The 19,660-nt window shown below is 48.7% G+C and overlaps 1 protein-coding gene across 1 annotated transcript in view; it reads right to left on the minus strand.

Moving 5' to 3' along the window:
• The window catches only part of SH3BP4 (SH3 domain binding protein 4), a 30,235-nt gene that overhangs the window by 9,751 nt on the left and 824 nt on the right, over positions 1-19,660 (minus strand). Inside the window, exons 2-3 of the mRNA XM_003207362.4 lie at positions 5,092-5,297; positions 688-3,050 (exon numbers count right to left, since the gene is read on the minus strand). Of these exons, the coding sequence (XP_003207410.2) occupies positions 688-3,050; positions 5,092-5,297 (2,569 nt within the window). The remainder of the gene's footprint in view (positions 1-687; positions 3,051-5,091; positions 5,298-19,660) is intronic.

Genomic DNA, 19,660 nt, shown 5'->3' on the forward strand with positions numbered 1-19,660 from the left:
TGTTTCATAAATGTAAAGATGTAGCACTTCACAGCAGCCATAAAACCTCTCTCCTGCACCTTTGACAAACCTGGGGCAATATAAAAGCAAGTCCCTGCCTGCAGTGGGGGGGGTTGGAACTTGATCCTTGAGGTCCCTTCCAGCCCAAGCCACTCTATGATTCCATTACTTGAGAGGTGGCTTGCCTATCACACACCATATAGGAAAAGCATTTATGTTTTTTGCCTTTTTCCAGTTTTCTGCCACAAAAACCAAGACCTCCATCACTGACATCACTTTGATCTTGGACTGAGGAGACCAGCAGCTCCTGGGTAACTCCTTGATATGCATGCACATCCTCTATTTATCACAGAAGGCTGAAACAGCCTTCAGCAGCAAGGTCCAGCTGAGTGCTAGGAAAGCACTGGACTGAAATCACCTTGCTTTGAAGGCCTTCAGCTTAGCCATCTTCCAAGCACACCTGCTTCACTCACACAACACGTACAATTTTTAACCCATTTCATTCCTCACTTACAGCCACAATTCCATTAGCCTGTCAACATACATCACTGCAGGCCTGAATTCCCATTCAGTCTGCAAACTGCACTTCATTTTTCAGTGACTGAGTTAGGAAAGCTTAGCTCCCATTCACCCCAAACACTCTGTACCACAGAGAAGGAAGATGCCCTCATCAGACCTTGGACTCACCATCATCAGCTCCTTCTGAAAAGATTTCCTGTCCTTGTTCTCTGTGTTGTTGCAGTCTTCCTTCAGCTTCTCCAGCACAGAGGCCACTCGCTCTGGCTCGCTGTCCAACTCCGATCGGCAGAAAAATGTGAGCGGTAAGTTCAAATACCCCAATGCATCTGCGAAGGACCTCCAACTGCTGAGGTTCTCCATGAGAAGAGTCCTCACGGAGGCATAGATGTAGGTTAGGAATTTGCAGGGTCTGAGGATTTGCTCGAGCAACAGGCTGGTGGTGAGACCAGGCCCAGAGAAGTAGCTGGGCTTGACCTTTCCAACCACCAGCACATTTTTGGTGTGCACAAGGCCTATTTTGCCCTGGTAGTAGCCAATATACCACTCCTTTGTCCACAGTTGTCCCTTCAATCTGATCTTCTCCTCACTGAGGAGGGCTATGACATCTCCTTTCTTGTACTCCAGCAAATAGTGATTCTTGCTTTGCCGCACCACTGTTTTCAGCAGTTTGCCATACTTCAAGCTCAAAACCGGCCGGTCCTGAAAAACCGGATACTTGGCAGTGGCAGCCAGAGGTGAAAGGATGATCTTTCCAACCTCGTTCTTCTTGAGGAACCGCCTCTGTCCTGTCGGTTTGATGGCACTTTTAGGAGGCGGCTGTGGCGTCTGGACACAGAACTGGGTCAAAATGGCATCCTTGTCATCCTTGACCTGTATCCTCAGCGTGAAATCTGACAGCTCGTTGGGATCATGGGATGCAATGGGGAAGATAAGGCGACTGACCTTGCCCAGCTTCATCTGGAAGCCTCGCACAATTTTGGCTTGCTCACTAGCTTTCACCTCATAGTTGGTCATGTTGGAGAACATGCAGAGCTTGAGGTCCTGAGGCTGGGACAGAGTAAACTGGTGCTTACCCCAGAGCTGAAGGGCAACTGGAGCTGGGCTGTGAGACTGCCTCGTGACCTCGTTCACTAGGAGAGTCTTGGGTGCACATTCATGCCCAAACACGGCCACAACTGTTTTAAAGGAAGGGTGAATATGTTTTGGGCCATAAACACCAACTGTGATCTTCTTGCTGATATAATCCCAAACAGTGTAAGGGTAGAGGATGTTCTGCCCTTGAGCTACAGCAGCGATGTACATGCAAGGCTCTAGGTTCTCCAGCTGCACCTGTATCGTGTCCCCATATGAATAGCTCAGCTGCATTGGTGTGTACGGCCCCTCTTTCATGTCGCTCCGTAGGCACTGCAGTCTTACCAAACTCTTGCTCATGATGTCATTTTTAACCTCTGCAGATACCTTCATCTCCAAAATGATGAATGTTTTCACCTCCATGTTGCTGAGTTTGATCTGCAGGACGGGGCTGATGGTGCTGCACTTATCATTGTTGAGCTCCAGTGGTGGATCTAGCATAGCTTTCATGGAGATCTGCTGCGTTTCCCCAGGGCACACGTGACCTTCTGGCACATGGATGCTGATGTTGGTGTCTGGAAGCTGAACAGCTCCACCAGAGCTATCCAGTTTGCAGACAATGTTGGTCTCCACTGGTTGTGTCTGACCCCAGCCAGGATTTTGACCAAGCAAATCCAAGTCATGGCAAGACCGGGCCAGCTTCCTATGGTTCAACCATGCGGTCCTAAAATCTTCCCTGCTCTGGAATTGCTCAGGAGTGGGAGACTTTAAACCGTTGAAAAAACCCGACTGTGCCGGAGTGTCCGACTTTGCTTGCAGAACAGACAGCTCAGACAAGCTGTAAGAGCGTTTGCTCCTGAAGAAGGGATTGTCCCTTTTCACAGACTCTTCCAGGTCCAGCCTGTTTGTGGATGGAAATTCATCAAAAATGTTACCTATGCTGCTATTAGCAGCTGAGCTAGGAACCGCTGAAGCAGGAGGCCCCGTGTCAAAGAGCAGCAAGTCAACAGATGCTCTGGAGTTGGGCTCTCTGTCTGAGCTGGTCAACGTCTGCAAATTCCCATTGAGAAATGGGTTTGTCTGGACACCGTTCAAGAAAGGGTTGTTATTGTGGGCTTTCACAGAGTTTCTTTTCACATCAGTCCATTCTCCAAGCAGATCTAGCTCCCTGACACCCTCGTCAGGGCTCTCCAGTAGATTGTCTATCATCCCGCTGTCCGTTAAGGAAGAGTTGCGGTAGTTTACAGGCTGGACGTAGGAGGAAGGGATGTAACCCATTTCTGTGGTATTGTGAGCATACCACCACTCACCTCCTGATGTGTCTAAGACATAAAGATGGTCCCCCTTAGAGAACTTCAAAGTGGTGAAATTAGTTGGACAGTAATCTTTGATTGCTATTACTTCCTTTGCATTTCCAAAGGACATGGGATTGTCAACCAGCAAGGCACTAGGAGAAGGCACTGTGAAATGAAATAGAAAAACACTGTAAGCAATCCACAGAGTCACAAATTACTTAAAATCATTTATTTCAGGCAAGCAATCCACGCTACGTCAAGCAGTGAAGCCAAAGTAGTTTCAAAGCATCTCCAACCCAAAGGTAATTTCTTTTTGCTACCGTTTTTAAACAAAACTATTCACTTTACTACATCTGATACATTTATGTTGAAGAGAAAATGCCTTCTCGAAAGAGATGGGCATCAAAACAACTAGGAAGAAAGGACAGCAGGAGTTGAAACAGGAGACACAGCAATTTGTTATCATCCCATGGTAGAAAGGCATGTGGAGAGAAAGAGGGTAAACAATGCAGCAAAGTGTCTTAGCAAGAAGCCTTCCCCTTGATTTAGGACTTCACTCAACTGCTTCTCTAAGAGACAGCCTCTGAACTCACTGATGAATGATGCACACAAAGCTGTGTTGCAGGGGATTCCAAGGAAGCCAGAGCCCCATCTTATCAGCTTTCTCTTTTAGCTGGCACTACTGGATCTAAGTTCTTAAGGGTAAATAGCAGGCACTCCCCTAAATTTTCATGTTTCATTTAAAACAACAGAGGTTAATTCTGGGAGGGCTCTAAAGGTGTGCTGCACGGGAAGAAGTTATACGGCCCAAATGATTTTTCAATGCCATTATCATAAACGTTTGATCAGTGGTATCTCAATATCTTTGGCCATCAGCTCTTCAGCACTGCTTTTTTTCCACTTATGTTTCAGAGTAAGAGACAGCTAAGAGTACTCACTAAGGGCACTCCGTATTTCCTCAACAAAACTAAGCTCCTTTTACAAAGTCAGGTTACTTGAACCACCACAAACACCATACTGACCTCCCATGGACCAAACACCATCTCCCATCTCTCTTTCAGCAATGTTGAGCAGCAGGGCTGGCTGCAAGTTGTTTAGCCAGTACTATCTGATCGTAATTGCAAGCAAAACAGTTCAATTAAGACTACACATGTTCACTCTATCACGGTTTTGCTTTCACATTTAGGACCTACTTCTGTTAAGGATCAAGAGAAATAAGCTGCAGATAATGTTATATCAGCATTCAAATGTTTGTTATCTTGCGAGACAGACCTAAGAAAACAATGCCTTGGGGGGGGGAGGGAGGAGGGGGAGAGGAAAGAACAAAAACACAGGATGTCAGGATGCCTGTCAGCCCTACAGAAAACAGGGAAAGCTAACAAAAAAGATGTGGTGCAGCCATGGCATAACTTGTGATACCACTACTGAAAAACACAGCAAGTAAGAGCAAAGAAAAGTTTTATATAAAAGGACCACAGGGCTCAAGTATTAGGAAAATAAGAGCTCGTACACACTAAGTGATTCATCATTAACCTACTTCCTCTGCACAGCCTCTGCCAGCAGGTAGGGAAAGTTGCGAGCACATTTACTCAGTGAAAAACTATATATAAACTCTGTACTGAACCTATTTTGCCACCCGGGCAGGAAACGGCCGTTAATGCAGCTCTGCAGCCCAAGCCATTTGCTGGAGAGAAGCTAATGCCCTCCGGATGCTCTCTAATACTTCTGAGTCCTTCTCATGCTGCGGTGCCCCAGAACTGCAGCCAGTGCTCAAGGTGAGGCTGCACCAGTGCAGAGTGAGCAGAGCAGGACAGTCCCTTCCCTTGCATGAATGTGAGCATGAGTAATTTTACTCACAAGGATGTGAGTAATCCCTATTTTTGCATTAAAAGCAATCTAATGTACAGCAAGAGCATTTGATGTTCGGGACTCTCCTTGCTCCTTGTGCAAAAACAATTGCTTTGTTGCATGTTTATTTTTAAAGACCATCAACACATGCTAGCTTCTCCTTCCGCCTTGGGATCCATTTGTACCAAGGGAATGGGAATTCTCTTCCATTCGAATCTATTCTGGGGGATGGAGAACCAACCCTATAACTGCCTTGTCACCAGCCTGGCAAATCCATCTCTTCTCCTGCACGTGACACGGTGGCACCTGGCTAACCTGCCCTGTCCCCTGGTGGCTATGGCTCCCACTGGCCCCCCACCTTTGACGTCGCACAGGCTGCTTTCTGAGAAGCCCTCACTGAGGTCGATGAGTGTCCCCTCCGACTTGCAGCGCAGCAGGCCGCTGGAGTTGGCTGCCCGGATCCTCTGTGCTGCCATCTTGAGCTCGCCGAGAGCCTGGACAGTGCTAGGTGGGCATGGCTCCTCCACACACCCCGGAGATACCACAGCACCCTGGGCAGCCCGCCTGCAGGTAAAAACAAAAGCCAGCATGTTAGCAATGCCTCCTACTCTCAGCACGACGCCCACACGGCGTACTCTGCAAGATGCGAGCTCAGCACGTGTCACTGCTTCAGCCTCAGGCTGACTTAGGGCAGCTGCATCCTTCCTTTCCCATTTGCTTATCAAAGAAGCACTCCAGATAAAAAGCCATCTGCACCTGTGTGCTGGCCCTGCAATGCTGATTCAGGGAAACTTCCTCCTGTCAGAGAGCCATGGAATAATTATGGTTGGAAGGGACTTGTGGAGGACAATTGGCTCAACCCTTCCGCTCAAGGGGGGACACCTGGAGCAGGCTGCCCAAGACCATGTGCAGGAGTCACACTGCCATATTCTCCTTAAAGCATCATGATAGATTACCTTGGTACTCCTAATAATCTAAGTCTGGTCAGCAAGGATAGTCTGGCCTTGCATGACTCTGCTGCACATCTCCACCTCATACAAACAGCTCTCTCTGCTTTCACCAGCTTCTCTCAAGGCACCAGCAGCACAACTGATCTCAAAGGCAACACTCAATCTATGCACACTTTCAGCCATTTTCCCAGACCTCACCAAAAGGACCATCCAGAGATGCAGCCTGGTGGGACATCACCTGCAGATGCAAACCTCTTCCTCCGCCATAGCACAGGTGCATGTTCTCCTCCGCTACATGGCTTCGCATTGCTATCCTCTTCCATGCTTGCTCTCTTACCCTTTCTCTCTGACCACCAGCACAGTGGCTGATGCAAGCGCTGGTAGTAGCTCCTCTGGTGTCACTGAGCTGTGCTGGAGCTTGGAGGGTGGCCAGGAGGGTCAGGAGCACATAGGCAAGCAAGTCTGCAGCCTCTCTGCTAGCTGAAGCTGCAGCACAGACCCTCAGCCCCACTTTGCTTTTTCAGGTTTGAACCAAAGAGAGGCTCACAAATAAAGCCCTGCGCAATCAAAAGCCATATCAATCCAAATTCCCTGCTTGAATTCAGCAACCCAAATGACTTTAAATCCTCTCCTATCGCTGCTCTCCCTTCCTCCTTGCTTCATGCAGTCTTCTCCCCTGCTTCAAAACCAGATCAAGTGGAAAATAACCCCAAACCTAAATTCCTTAGAAGGCAGAGCTCTGCTGGGAACATGGAGATAATGGGAATGTGAAGACAAGCACAGTGTTTGGCCGCCAACTGCCTGGGCTGCAGCTGGCTGTTATTAAATCTGCAGGTCTGGAGACAAGGAGGAGCAGGCCCTGAAGGAATCAATACCCTTTTCTGGAATGTAGAAAGAGGAAATTTGCATCCAGGGAGGGAGAGTCAAAGCAGGAGATACTCCAGCCTGCTCGAGATGCTTCTCAAGCCATCTAAAGTCTGGTATGCCAGGAATGCAGTCACCGTAAGGATGCAGGAGGCTGCAGACAGAAAAGAAAGGGAGAAGTTTTGCACAAACACTTTTCCCTTTGAGACGTGCGTTGTTTTGGGTTCTGCTGGAACTCAGCAGGGAGAGGACACTACAGGTGCTGAGAACTGGGCTTATCAGAGGAGCTGGGTAAGACAGGGAACTTGGAGAACAGCAGTAAGAAAGGGCACTAAGCAGACGTGCAGTGGGAAGCAAGGAAGGGAGGAAAGATGCTCCATTCAGCTGGCACGTTTCAGAAAAGTGCTGCCAGTCCAGCTCACATCTTTGCACAGCACCAACACAGCAAGCAATACTGCTAAACACCATCACCCACTGCTTGGGATTGCACATTTTGTGCAAAGACTCACTGCCTGCCATGACATAACTGTGCAGAAACATGGTAAGATCCTGCAGGAGTTTTGCTCTATTAAAGCCCTCTGCAGCTCTAATTGGGCACAATGTGGGCGTTCAGCACTGTTGTCACAGCAACAGCTGAAGTGGTAAATGTTTCCCAATATTAGCAATTATTGCACACAACCAAAACACAGACAAAACAAACACTCCGACAACTCAAAGGTCACCCCCACTTTGTGAGCATTGCACAGTTTTTTTCTGAGCAAGAAAGAAACCAGACAAATAACTTTCCTATGAATCAAAGTTCAAGCCATGAATGTATTTTCAAATACCTGCCTGGAAGTCCAGTGTCAAATATTTTTGCTATCAGTAGTTAGAGCTGTGCACCAACGTATCCATAAGCCTCGCTGTGCCTGGCACAAGCAGGGATGCTCCCCATTCCAGTACTTCCATCACTACATTGCAAGCTTTATGTTAAAGATCTGTGGCAGATGTGACCGTGTGGAGAAACAGCTGGAAAAATAAACCCTACATACATCCCAAATTCCCCAAAGACAGCAAGAATGTACATTAAAAATGACTGATTAGGGAAAGCTATTTCCTCTGTTGTTTCTATCTCAGCCTGTTCTGGATGTAGCAGCACTATCACACATGTGGGAGGACGGGTGTGCATTCACTCCACTGCAGTTTTCGGTGGGGGGGGGGAATGTGAGGAACTGCAAAGGGATCGGTGTTCTGGGGCTAGTGGCTCCAAGGGGCGAACCTTAAATGGTTCTGAATGCAGAGCCAGGGCAAAAAGCTCAGAAAGAACAAGCCTGCTGCTTCAAACCTGGATTATGGGAGAATAAAAGCGGACGGGCAAGTGCTGGGTGGGGAGAAACATGGGTTGCAAGGGCAAGAATTGTTTAGAAAGTGCTGAGACAATGGTCTGTAAATTCATCAGAAAACACTTTAAATACAGAATAGGAAAAACCCTACCTCCATCTGTTTACCCACAGTGATAAACAGCATCCTTATTGAATGGAGGAAAGGATAAGGGGGGCAAACAGCTCTCCCCCCTGCACATCCATGTTGGGGGTGACGTGGGGATGAGGAGAAGAGCCCTGAACAAAGGTTAAGGCTCAGCAAAGCTTTAGGGAAGCATCGACAAGGACAGCTGCTGACAGGACCATATTCCTTCTCACCACCTTTCTAGGGCACAGAAGCACCCAGCATTGCATTGCTATGGACAGGAGCACCATGGGGCTGTTTCATCCCAACCCCCAGCCAGTAGCACCAAAAAGAGCTCACTTTCTCCCTGTGCTGGCACTGTACAGGGTGAGAGCTGTCCTGCCTGCCCCATCTGCTGGATTTCTGCACCCCAGGGGACATCATGAGCCACTGGACTCACATCCTGTGACTCACCCATAAGGGAATCACACCACCGTCTGCAGCGGTGACTTACAGAGTGGATTCAGCTTTGTGTTAGCTGGGGTTAGGAATGAGGCCAGCAGCACTATGTCATGTGGTGGAGGGACAGCAGCCTTGCTGGCAACCCACCACATCCCACTGCAACCAACAAGCTTCTGTCTCAGAACATGAAACGGCACAGAAAGGGTTACAAGGAACTTCAGCAAACTCTCTGGGGTGGCTCAGGCCGGAAACCAAGACGCAGCCTGGCCTGCTGCCACCACTCAGCACTCCATTCCTCTCTGCTCAGCCCCGCAGAGCCGTCACCATGCCCAGCCCAGCCCTATGGGGACAGCAGCAAGCCCCATCCTCCTCACTGCTCCCAGCTATTGGCAGAGCCAGTCCCATTGCCATAGCATGGGACAAAGCATGTACCCACCTCTGGCTGCTTACAATGGCCATTACCACCACCAGCTGTGCCTCCCTGGCAGTGCACCTTTATTTGAGCCCAATTCTCATGCTGGATCAACAACAAGGCCCGTATCTTATCTAGAGAATTTAATCACCACTGAATTACAAATCAAAGATGTAGCACAGGCATCTCAGCCACACTAAACTGGATTAGTAGAGAAAAGCAATTTCAGGAGAAATACCCACTGGCAGGGTAAGCTCCATGTCTGTGAGCAAAGGAACACAACTAAAGCATGAAAACACGTAGAATCAAAAAACCCCGGGGGCAGGGGGAAGGCTTTGCTCCCAGCACTGGGGTGGTTTCCTAGGAGCAGCCCCAGGCATGGGGCAAAAAGCACAACTCCACAGAGCACCATCAGCACTGCTGACCATGGCCAATGCTCACTGCAGTGCGTGGGGAAAATCCAAGCAGTGTGAGCAGCACACAGACTGGGACAAGATATCACCCACCAGCATCTGTGTGCTTGCCTCCACCACATGCTGCAAGAAAAGGTCATCTCTGTCTTTGCCAACTCTCCTGCGTGGCACAAGAGCTCTGAGAGGCCCCTCCTGCACTTCCCAAACCAGCTGCATGAAAACACCCTTGGCTTGCTCTGTCCCATCCTTTCCAAAGCTCCAGGGCTGCAAATCCCACCAGCACCAGCTCCTTTCCAACAAGGTGGAAGAGAAAAGCATGGCAGCAGTGAGCCTGTGCTCATACAACAGCCGGTGATGGAAATCCCGTGGCTGCCAAGAGTTTTTGCTGATAAGACCTGGGAGGGCCCACTGGGCCAGCTAGTACCAAGTACTGGGGTGGAGATGGAGCCAGGTCCTTCTGGATCCAAAAGAAGAGTGATAGGTGCAGTACTCATGTCAGCAAAGGGTGGTAGGGAGGAGGAAGCTCTTCCCTCCCTATCCCACACCTCCCAGCATGACCTTCTCCTTGGGTACTATTTAAAAAGCCCATCAAACCCTAAGCCTGCAGGATGAGTTCAGAGGAAATCTCCCTGCTCTAGCTGCATGTACCCTTTAACAAGATGCAGCTTCCAGGCTGGGATCACCTCTCCTTATCAACCCCAAGCTATCAGGCACATCAGGGCTGCATCTTGCCACAGACTGTAAGGTGGAAGGTGTAGAAAGACTATCTCATCAATCAGTCATCATACTCCTTCAACTTCCCATGCCAAAGCCAAAAACAACTCCAAGAGCAACTCCAGTCACTTGCTGCTAATTATTTTTCATCTACCTTTTACTTCTCCAAAGTTAAGATCTCTTGGCTCTCCTTAAAAATTAGAAGTGGTTTGAGTTACAACATCAACCAGATTTTGTTATTGCAGTGTGCCATATTAGCAAACAGACTAAGCCATGTCACTATCTCATTTAAGAACTTGGTTTTCACCCTATAGATTCTTCATCTTCAAGTCCTTCCTCAGGATTTTCTTGCCTCATCCTAACACCTCCTGGTGTTCGAGACCAGGTTGGATAGGGCCCTGTACAACCTGATCTAATGTCTAATCTGGTGGTTGGCAACCCTGCCCAAAGCAGGAGGTTGGAACTGGATGATCTTTGAGATCCCTTCCAATCCAAGCCATTCTATGACTACAGGATATGACATAGCCTTGGGCAGCTGGCACTGTCCTTTATTTGCTCAAAACACACATAGCAGAAAACACCCTGACCATCCAGATTTGTGCCTGCTTTTTCCACTCTCTCAGCAAGCGTAGGTCAGGCAGGGAAGAGCTGCCCACTACCGCTTTCTCTCTAGAAGCCTGGACCAAGCATTTTGGGTCACACAGCCTGGTGAATCTCAAGAGAGGAAAAATGAAGAAAGAGCAAAGCAGGAGGTGAGCAAAACCCCAGGGAGACCATGAGGTTTACGCAAATTCATCAAATTTTAGGTCCCTGAAGGACTTAAGGACACTGCTGTTGGTGGGATGGGCAGTGGGGAGCCAGAGGAATGTCAGGAGGATGCTCCACACTCCCATCTTCATCCTCCCCTGAGTATGCTGGCATGCAGTGAGCTGTAAGCTGCTCCCATTTAGGGCTCTCTACAAGCACGGTGCTCTTTGCTGGCTCCAGAGTGCTGGGCAATGCAAGGCTGGGAACTTGGCACATGTGAGCAACTCAGCTAGCAGCACTTGGGGGCACGGCAGCACTGCAGGGGAAAAAAATGTAATAATTGCTGAGCACGTGTTCCTGGCGTCTGCTGGCACCTCCAGCCAGGGTATCCATTACAGCTTCCCCACTGGGTGAGCTACCCTTTGTGAGCAATGAAGGGAGGATGGGAAAGCTTCCTTTTATAGCAATGACTTTGGAGCACGAGTCTCATTGAAAGTCAATGCTGGAGATGGATAGGCAAGTGACTAAATACAGATATGGTATCTTTGGGGTAAGAGCAGCTGCTGCCAAGCTGCCTGGGAACTGTCACCCACCTGAAGAACACAGCATGCCACCAAGTCCAGGTTACACAACACAATGGGAATGTCCTATATCAGAGCTGCCAGACAAAGGTGGAGGAGAGCAGATAGGGACAAGTGGCAGGTTACCTACAGGAAGGGATCCAAAATAATTGGCAGCTCTAAATCCTGACAAAAGGGAGACCTTGGAAACCTTGCTTTTCTGCCAGAGTCTTGTTCTACTCTTGGATGAAGAGATGCAACATGTGTAAAGCAGTATGGTCGCATCATACAGTCCTTCAGGCAGGAGAAGACCCTTAAGACTACCCATCATCCAACAGCATCAAGGCCCACTACTAACCCATGTGCCATGTCCACACACCTCTTGAACACCTCCAGCGATGAGGACTCCACCACCTCCCTGGGCAGCCCACCCCAACATGGGATCACCCTCTGTGCAAAGAAATTCTGGGATGGTTTGTGGAGTTGGACAAGATGATCTATAAAGGTCTCTTCCAACTCAAATGATGCTATGATTCTATGGTGAGGAAGGTTCAGAACACCTGAAAAGGTATGAAGGTGCTGATAGGCTCTCACCAGCTTTGTTTGATGCTCACCAGGCCTGCTTTCAGAGCAGACAGTTCAGTTTCCATTAACCCTCTTCTTTCTGCTGTCCACACAATTCTCCTCTAAGAGAGAAGCACTCCCTAGCTCAGGTGTTAAAGCCCTAAGGTTCTTGCACAGCTGCAGATGGTGCCTCCTGCACCAGGCAGGGAGTTTCTTCCGGCTGGGACCAGCAAAAGCATGAAATCTCAGAATCACACCCACTGCAGGGCTCCCAGGAGCAAAGCAGAGAAGCACAAACCCGAGTTTCAAACCCCTGAAGGGAACAGGAGCGCAGCAAGCCAGCTCTTGTGGGGCACAGATCAGACCAGGTGTCTGTAAATGCACTGAGATGAGCCAAGCAGCACGCTAACAAGAAGAGGCTGATCTGGGAATCACTGCTGCGAGGCACATATCAGCAACTTCAGCACAAGCACCTTCCCACCCAGGCTCCTGACGCCTGTGTGTGCCCAGAGGATGTTTGCTGGGGCTGAGGAGGGCGAAGTGCCAGCACTTCAGGAGCACAGCAGGCACTGCCTTTGTAAGCATCCGGGCAACTTTCCCTGCCCTCTGCATTAGCCTCATTAACTTGCTATCAGCTCAGAAGCAGAGTGGTTTGGTGCACAACAAAGTATTTTCTTGCTTTTAAATGTGGCGATGGAAGCAACTTTTGCAGGGGTCAGTAATAACCCTAGCTCTTCCTCCTAACCCTTGCAGTCCCTCTGAAGGTATGCTCAGAGCCAAAACCATGGATATATTGATCTTGCAAAAAAGGGAATGAGCCAGTTCAGAGCACTAGTTCAGACAGGGAATCTGTGACAAGAGAGAAAAGAAACCCACAACACTGCATCTTCAGTGCCACAATCCAGCCATGGACACAGACTTCTATCTCCTCCTTAGGAGTGTCTATCTCTTCTGTAGATCAGCCTTTATCCTCTGCTTTGGAAGAAGGGGATGGTTGGAGTTAGTGACCTTGAGGGTATTTTCCAAGCTTAATGATTGAATAGGAAAAGGCTTCAAGTTGCACCAGGTGAGATTTAGATTGGATACTATGAACTGAATCTGAAGCACTGTGAAAAGCTTTCCATGGGAAACCAGGAGGAACTCACTGCCACTGCTATGCCCAGGGCCACAGTCCCAGCTGCATCTCCTTACCCAGATAATTTAGATTTAGATGTAAATTTGGTCTTCAAGAGCCATCAAACGCTAGGTGACCGAGTCCCTGAAAACCTCAAGCTGAAACGATGACAGAGCTTGCACAGCATCAACACTTCAGAGTCCCATTTCCATCACCCTCCACTAATTTTCTTTTTGATGGAAAGACGTATCTGTCCCCAGCTGTGATGAGCTGCTAGTGCAACCACGTGCTTGCTTTCCTTGCTGTGATGTTGGGAAACCAGTCTTGCTAGCATGGTATAGGAGGGCAGGCACAGGAAAGTCACTCAGGCTGGCGATGCTGGCAGCGAACCTTATACAGAGGGAGGAAAATAAGAAGCTCCAGAGTTGAGCTAGCTCTCCACTTTCACTCCGTCTTGCCCCCCAGCCAGCACATACTCAACCAGGACACATTCCCTGACACTGGCCATCTCTTTGTGTGTAGAATGGCAGAGGCCCTGCCTGGCCCTCTAGACTCACCCAAGCTGCTGAACAGGAGAACACTGGAAAAGAGAAGGCTTTGCTCAAGCCCACAGATGCTGCAGTCAGGATGGGACGTGGCAGCCACCCTTGGGTCACCCACTTCAACGGCTTTGTGAGAAGGTAGCCAGGATGCTGTTGCAGCCCGAGTCAGCTGAGCTCGCTGCTGACCTATTTTGGAGAGTCAGCTGGGAGCCTCCTTCAAGAAAAAAGAGGGGTTTGTTTCCAGCTCACTGCCTGGGTGTTCTCTGCAGCCACAGTCTACAGCCAGATTCTCTATCTAACAAATAAAACCTCTCTGGATTACCAGACAGGAGAACTCATCCAGGTGATGAGCTCATGCGAGAGCTTAACCTTGATTTAATGTTCTTACACACCTTGCTGATTAGCCCAGGTACTGATCTGTTGGTGGATTACACGATGCTTTCAGCTATGCTGAAAATGCTGACAAGAACCAAAACCTATCACGAGCCTGAATTAGGCAGAAACAAACACAATCAGCACGCTGCAACAAAATTCCTCAAGACAGCATTTTTAAGCACACTGCCCCAATAAACATTTCCAAAGCAGATCCCCTCCAGTGCCTGGCTTTCAGCAGCTTAACTGTTTGTTGGAGCTGACAGTCTCTCATGTGAAATCAGAGCCACAGAATCACTAAGGTTGGAAAAGACCACCGAGATCTTACTGCCAACCCATTGTCACTGTGCCCACTAAACCACGTCCCTAAGAAGCAAGAAAGAAATATGCTCTGCTCAAACCAGACTGCTGGTTACTTCCTAAAGGGGATGCCCCTGTGCTTGACTCAACCCTGGTCTGTGAATCCATGCTAAAAGGCTCACTCAGAGCAGCACAATGCCTATGGAGCAAACCTGCAGCTCATTACACCATTCCTCAGCGGCAGAAGTGTGCAGTCTGAGATGAAGGAGGGAGATGTGAGGGCAGATATCTGCTCCAACACAGGGCATGGGTTAGGACTTGCTGCAAAAAGCCATAAGCAATCAATGCTCTGCTAACTTAGAATCATAGGCTTGGGTTGGAAGGGGCCTCATCCAGTTCCAACTCACAGCTTGGTCAGACTCCTCTCAGGGACTGTGCAGTAAGTTCACACCACGAAGGCTCTCTTCTCACCCTTCTTCTTCCTGAAGAGCAGAAGCTGCCTAACTCCCCTCCCAGTCCTGCTTTCACTCTTGGCCCTCTGTGCTTCCAATTTGATCTCATCTGCAAACACTGTGAGTCGCATACCTGTATGGGAAAGCACTTCTGGTTCAACTCAGAGCGTGCTACATGGCCAACTTCAGATGGTTTTCAGCAGCCAAGTCCTCACCTTTTAGAACACAGCTCATCCCACACACAGGATTTGAACAGAAGTAGCTTCCCAGGTGCAGACACGATGTCTGTCAGCCAGGAGGAGGTGGAAGATAAACCAAAACAGCCCACTGTTTATGCAACATAAGAGCAAATACCGTGCCTTCTTGAAATCACTTAATTACAGTTATCCCTTAAATTAAAACCTTGCAAAACTGCATGCAGGCTTTAGGCAACCTGCAAATTAACTACGGGGAACACAACTGGGGGATCAGGGATGCCAGACACAATCCAATCAGCAGGTCAAATTGCTTTCATAACATCAATAGTGCCAAGAGGGGGGGAAAAAAAAAACAAAATAATACAACCCAACCCTGTGCATCAGAGGTCGTTCCTTCAGCCGCATCAGGTAAAAGCCATTTGATCTCATCATCGCGGGTCAGATAGCTGATAAGAAACCAATTTCATTACTGTAAGACCAGAGCATTTTTGGAAGGGTTTATCTGCAAAGAAAGCGACATACTTTGAACTGTCGAATTTTATTTTAGTTAAAAGGCACCAGGCTCTTGCCTGGCTGCTCTCAAAGCACTCAAAATTAATGTGGTATGAAATGATACCGCAAGCCGATTCTGTGCGACTTCCCCGGCACACAATGTCAAAGACACACTGCTTCTCTGTGCTGGGAGGCTGCCAGCCCCTTCGTTTCAGGGAAAGCAGCCTTTACTTAGCAGGACGTTTGGGCACAGAAATAGCCACTTCCAAAAATTTGGCCAAATCTGCCCAAAATCGGCCCCAATCCCAGACAAAGCAGGGCTCACTCTTGGGCACGGTTTTTACAGCATTGGTCAACAGGCAAAATTAAAAGAACACCTGAAAGACACTGAAAGTAATAAAAGATTTTCCCTCACTTAAAGCAGAGCTGCCCTGGTTCAGTGGAATCAGTTTCTGCCACTTTCTGCACCGCACTTTTTCTCCCAGACTGTTATCTTGCAGCACCCAAACACCTTCCCATTGCAGATTAAATCACAGTGACTGATCCCTGTCGTCTCCTGGTCTTCTTCACAGGAGCCTTCCTTGAAAAACAGACAAATCTCCATGGAGAGCAGAGGGCACAAGAAGAAGTAATTCCCTCTTTGCTTTCTCGATAAAGCCAGTTCCAGGCAAGGCTGAAGGAGACAGACCTCACCTCTCATCTGCTGCTTCCCCATCAGTTCGAGTGAAAGCTGCCCAAAATGCAAGCCTGTGAGCAACATGGGCAAGCTGCTCAGCTTTCCCTGCTCGAGCCTGAAAGCAGAGTGCTAAATTTATCCCCGCTGAGATTTCTATGGTAACAGACTACACTGCTGAATTTCAGATTACTGCAGCTTGAATTAGGGGTGAAGCAGAGTTAACAGCATCAGCCGTGGTATAGGGTTGTCTTAGGCCAACACAAAAGCACCCATGACAGAGGAAAAAAAAAGGCAAAGCTGTTCATGACAGCCATCCAGTGGGACAGAGAAAAACCTAAATCTTGTCCATTGTCTCTGGAGAAATGCCTGATTTGAGAAAGTGACAGTTAAAAAAACAAATGGGTGAAAAAACCACAACTGTACTTAGGGACAGGAACCAGAGCAGTGGCCTTTTGCAAGAAAGAACTTATTTCATTTATTGATTTTTATGGAAAGCAACTTCCATCCGAGCAACGCAGTGCTCATTCCGCTTCACAGCTGCTTTAATACCCATCATTATATTCATATTTCAATTGTAACTCCCTATCTAAGGCGTGGGTTGGGCTCTAAAAGCAGCCTGATTCTAGCAACCAGGTTTTGGCTAGAACTGACCAACATACCACCCACAGTCATCCTTGCCAGCACAACCCCTCCTTTTCTGAGCATCATTCAGTAGCACACCAGCTTCTTGTCCTCTCTTCTTTCAGAAGAGGATCTCAAAGCACAAATTCTGCTCCGCAGGGACAAGCAGTGCAGGCACATATCAGAGCACCCAGACACCTGCAAGCCTCTGCATGGACAAGCGGAATCAGATAAGCTTCTGACGGGAGAACAGAGCCTACATATCACATAAATGCAGACAGACTTTATCTTTTCTTTTTCCTTCTTGTAAGAGAAATGGAAGCCAAGGCACAGCTGATGCACTGGGATAGTTTTATATTTAGACGGATGACACAAGGTCTCAATTAGCAGAAAACAAATGGAAACTTCTTACACGGTCCAGAAAAACAAAAGAAAGGCAACTTCCCCCAGCATTTACAACCTCCCCAGTTCTGCTTTTACACAGAATTCAGAGGGGTTTCCCATGCACGATCCCAGTAAATAACATTTACAGATCCTGTATGACAAATATTGACCAAAGCACACTGCATGCATTCACAATGAAGTCGGCTTTTGGGGGACTTTCTTCTTTCTAATTTTGTGTTTACTGCTGTTAGCTGTTTTCAACAGGATAATTAACAAGGTTTTAATACTGGAGTGTAAAACAAATACACCGGGGTGATGAAAAGAACCATTTCCAAGTTCTACAGACCGCAGTTTCACTACGCAACAAGAGACCCAGTGTAGTGTTGCAACGTAAAATACAGCCCTCCAAAATCAGCTATTTCTTTTGCTGCATGGTTCATTTAGGAGCAAACACTTGCTTAGCCAGATGAGCTGGGGCTCATCTCAAATCTCTCTAAAACTACCTGCACTTTGGAGAGGGGAAGGGGATAAAAATATGGTTTCTTTTTCATGAAACTGACAGGCAAATAGTGCTGTGCTGGGGCCCAGCAGCTCCTCTCACACTGCTTCTGACACAAGGTGGGTGAGTAGGCCTGTGTGCTGCCCCATCCATGGCGGGGCCAGGCCCAGCTTTATCTACAGCACTGCTAAGAATAGCTTCAGCCTCCAGGAGCCCTGTAAAGAGAATGGCCTGGGCTTCTGCCAGAGAGCACGGGTTTCCTTTGCTGCTGAGCCTGAAAGAAGGCAGAAATGGAGCGGAGGTTGCCCTGACACAAGACTGTGCAGTTCTGCTCAGGTCCCACCATCCTGGGCTTGGCAGCTTCATTGGCGAGCTGGACAATGGGTCAGTGCATAGCCATGGTTGAGACAAAACTGAGGGGAGAGAAGGGTCTGGCCAGGCTGAACCTCATGGGGTCCAACAGTGTGTAAAAACAAAGGAACAGCAGCCCCTCCTCAGCGTGCAGCATTTGCACCTGGCAGCCGCAGCCCATCTCTGCCTCCATGCAGGGAATTACCTCCTGCTCTGCTTTCATGAGCTAGATTGCCTGAAGCAGCATTAAAGCAGGAACCACCTGCCTGTTTCTGAAGCAAAACATCTCCCTGCCCCCTACAAGTGAGCAGACCATCTGATGAGGCGCTGGCATCACTGCTTCCCATTCACAACCCATGAAAAATTAGGCCAAACTGCAAATATTTTCATTCCTTTTATCTCCTCCTGCCTGACTGCAGGGCAAACTGGGCGCAATTTCCCTCCTCACCCCCCAAATACTTTCCTCACTTTATTCTGGAGCCCATTTTTGGACATACAGACTCCACAAATACACTGACCATGGTTTGATGCTGGGATCACAATGACCTCAGGTGATGCTGGTGCTCTGTGCCTCAGTTTCTCCCTGGGCACAGTGCTATCTGCTGGTAGCAAAAGCCTTCAAGACATGCAGCTCTGCAGGGAAATGCCACCTCCACAGCCCACATTGCCCATAGGATGCATCTCTGCTTCACCACGCTGGGCTTCCCACCATGGCCAGGCAGCCAGCAGCAGCAAGGCAAGCAGCTTTCCTGTAACAGGAGATTAACTCCTCTCCCCAGCACATTTACATTTAAAACAGAGGTCAAGACACGGGGTAAAGCTGCGACAGAGAGGTCACCCCCTGCTGCAGGGAAATCACACAGAGGGGGTTAAACGCTTGGAGTCCCCAGATCCCTGCATTCCTCTGTTCCAGCAGCATGCTGGGAGAAAGGTTCCTGCTCACTGTTTCCATGCCTGGTCATGTCCCACACCCTGGCCTCAGTGCACATTTTAACAGCTCCTATTAATAGCCCAAGCAGGAGCTAGGGAAGCACCAGCTGCTCTGGCTGGTCGCGCTTCCAAGCAGCTACACAGCATCCATCCATCCATCCCTCTGTGCTTGGTGAGTTTGCACCCCCAAATTCCTCTGTCCCCCAGCTATTTGGTGGGCAAGTTGCTGAAACAAGTGCAGAAGCGCTGCTCACCCACCAGCTGCAGCAGAGGCTATTGCTCTCAATGACCTCCAAACTCCTCAAGTCGAAGGGATTTCAGTCTCAGGCTTGCAAAAGGAGCTGAGTAATTAGGGGCAGAGGAGAGACGACAATCAGTCCAGTCCCGAGATCCACCGCTAGGCTGTGGCACTGCGCTAGTTGCAATGACAACGCACCCACATCTCTATGTGCTCCCTGGAAAAACTTCCCTCTTTCTGCAAGTATGGCAGCATTAGGAAAGCACTGCTGCCAGCAACAACCCCCTGCCCATGCCACCAGCACCACCAGGGATTGGAGACCGCAGCACATCCCTGAGGGGCTCTCAGGCATCCATCCCTGTCCCCCAGCCAGAGCTGTGACCTCATTTCATGGGATTTAACCAAGCACTGCAAGAGTCCAGATGGACTGTCTGGCTAATTGAGTTAATTAAAGCGTTTTCTGCCATGATTAACTTTCAGGAACAGGGCTCGACGTTGTATGTTTTGGAAAGGCTCCTTCTGAGCAGCTCGGTCACTCTCCAGGGAGCACAGGGCCACACCTCAGCAGCAGCACAAAACAGGAGAACAATGACTTGGAAACTCATACTGATCGCATACGGCTATTTCTCACCAGTGCTTTCAGACTCA

The sequence above is a fragment of the Meleagris gallopavo genome, chromosome 7 (genome assembly GCF_000146605.3).
Source record: "Meleagris gallopavo isolate NT-WF06-2002-E0010 breed Aviagen turkey brand Nicholas breeding stock chromosome 7, Turkey_5.1, whole genome shotgun sequence".
NCBI classification, from domain to species: Eukaryota; Metazoa; Chordata; class Aves; order Galliformes; family Phasianidae; genus Meleagris; species Meleagris gallopavo.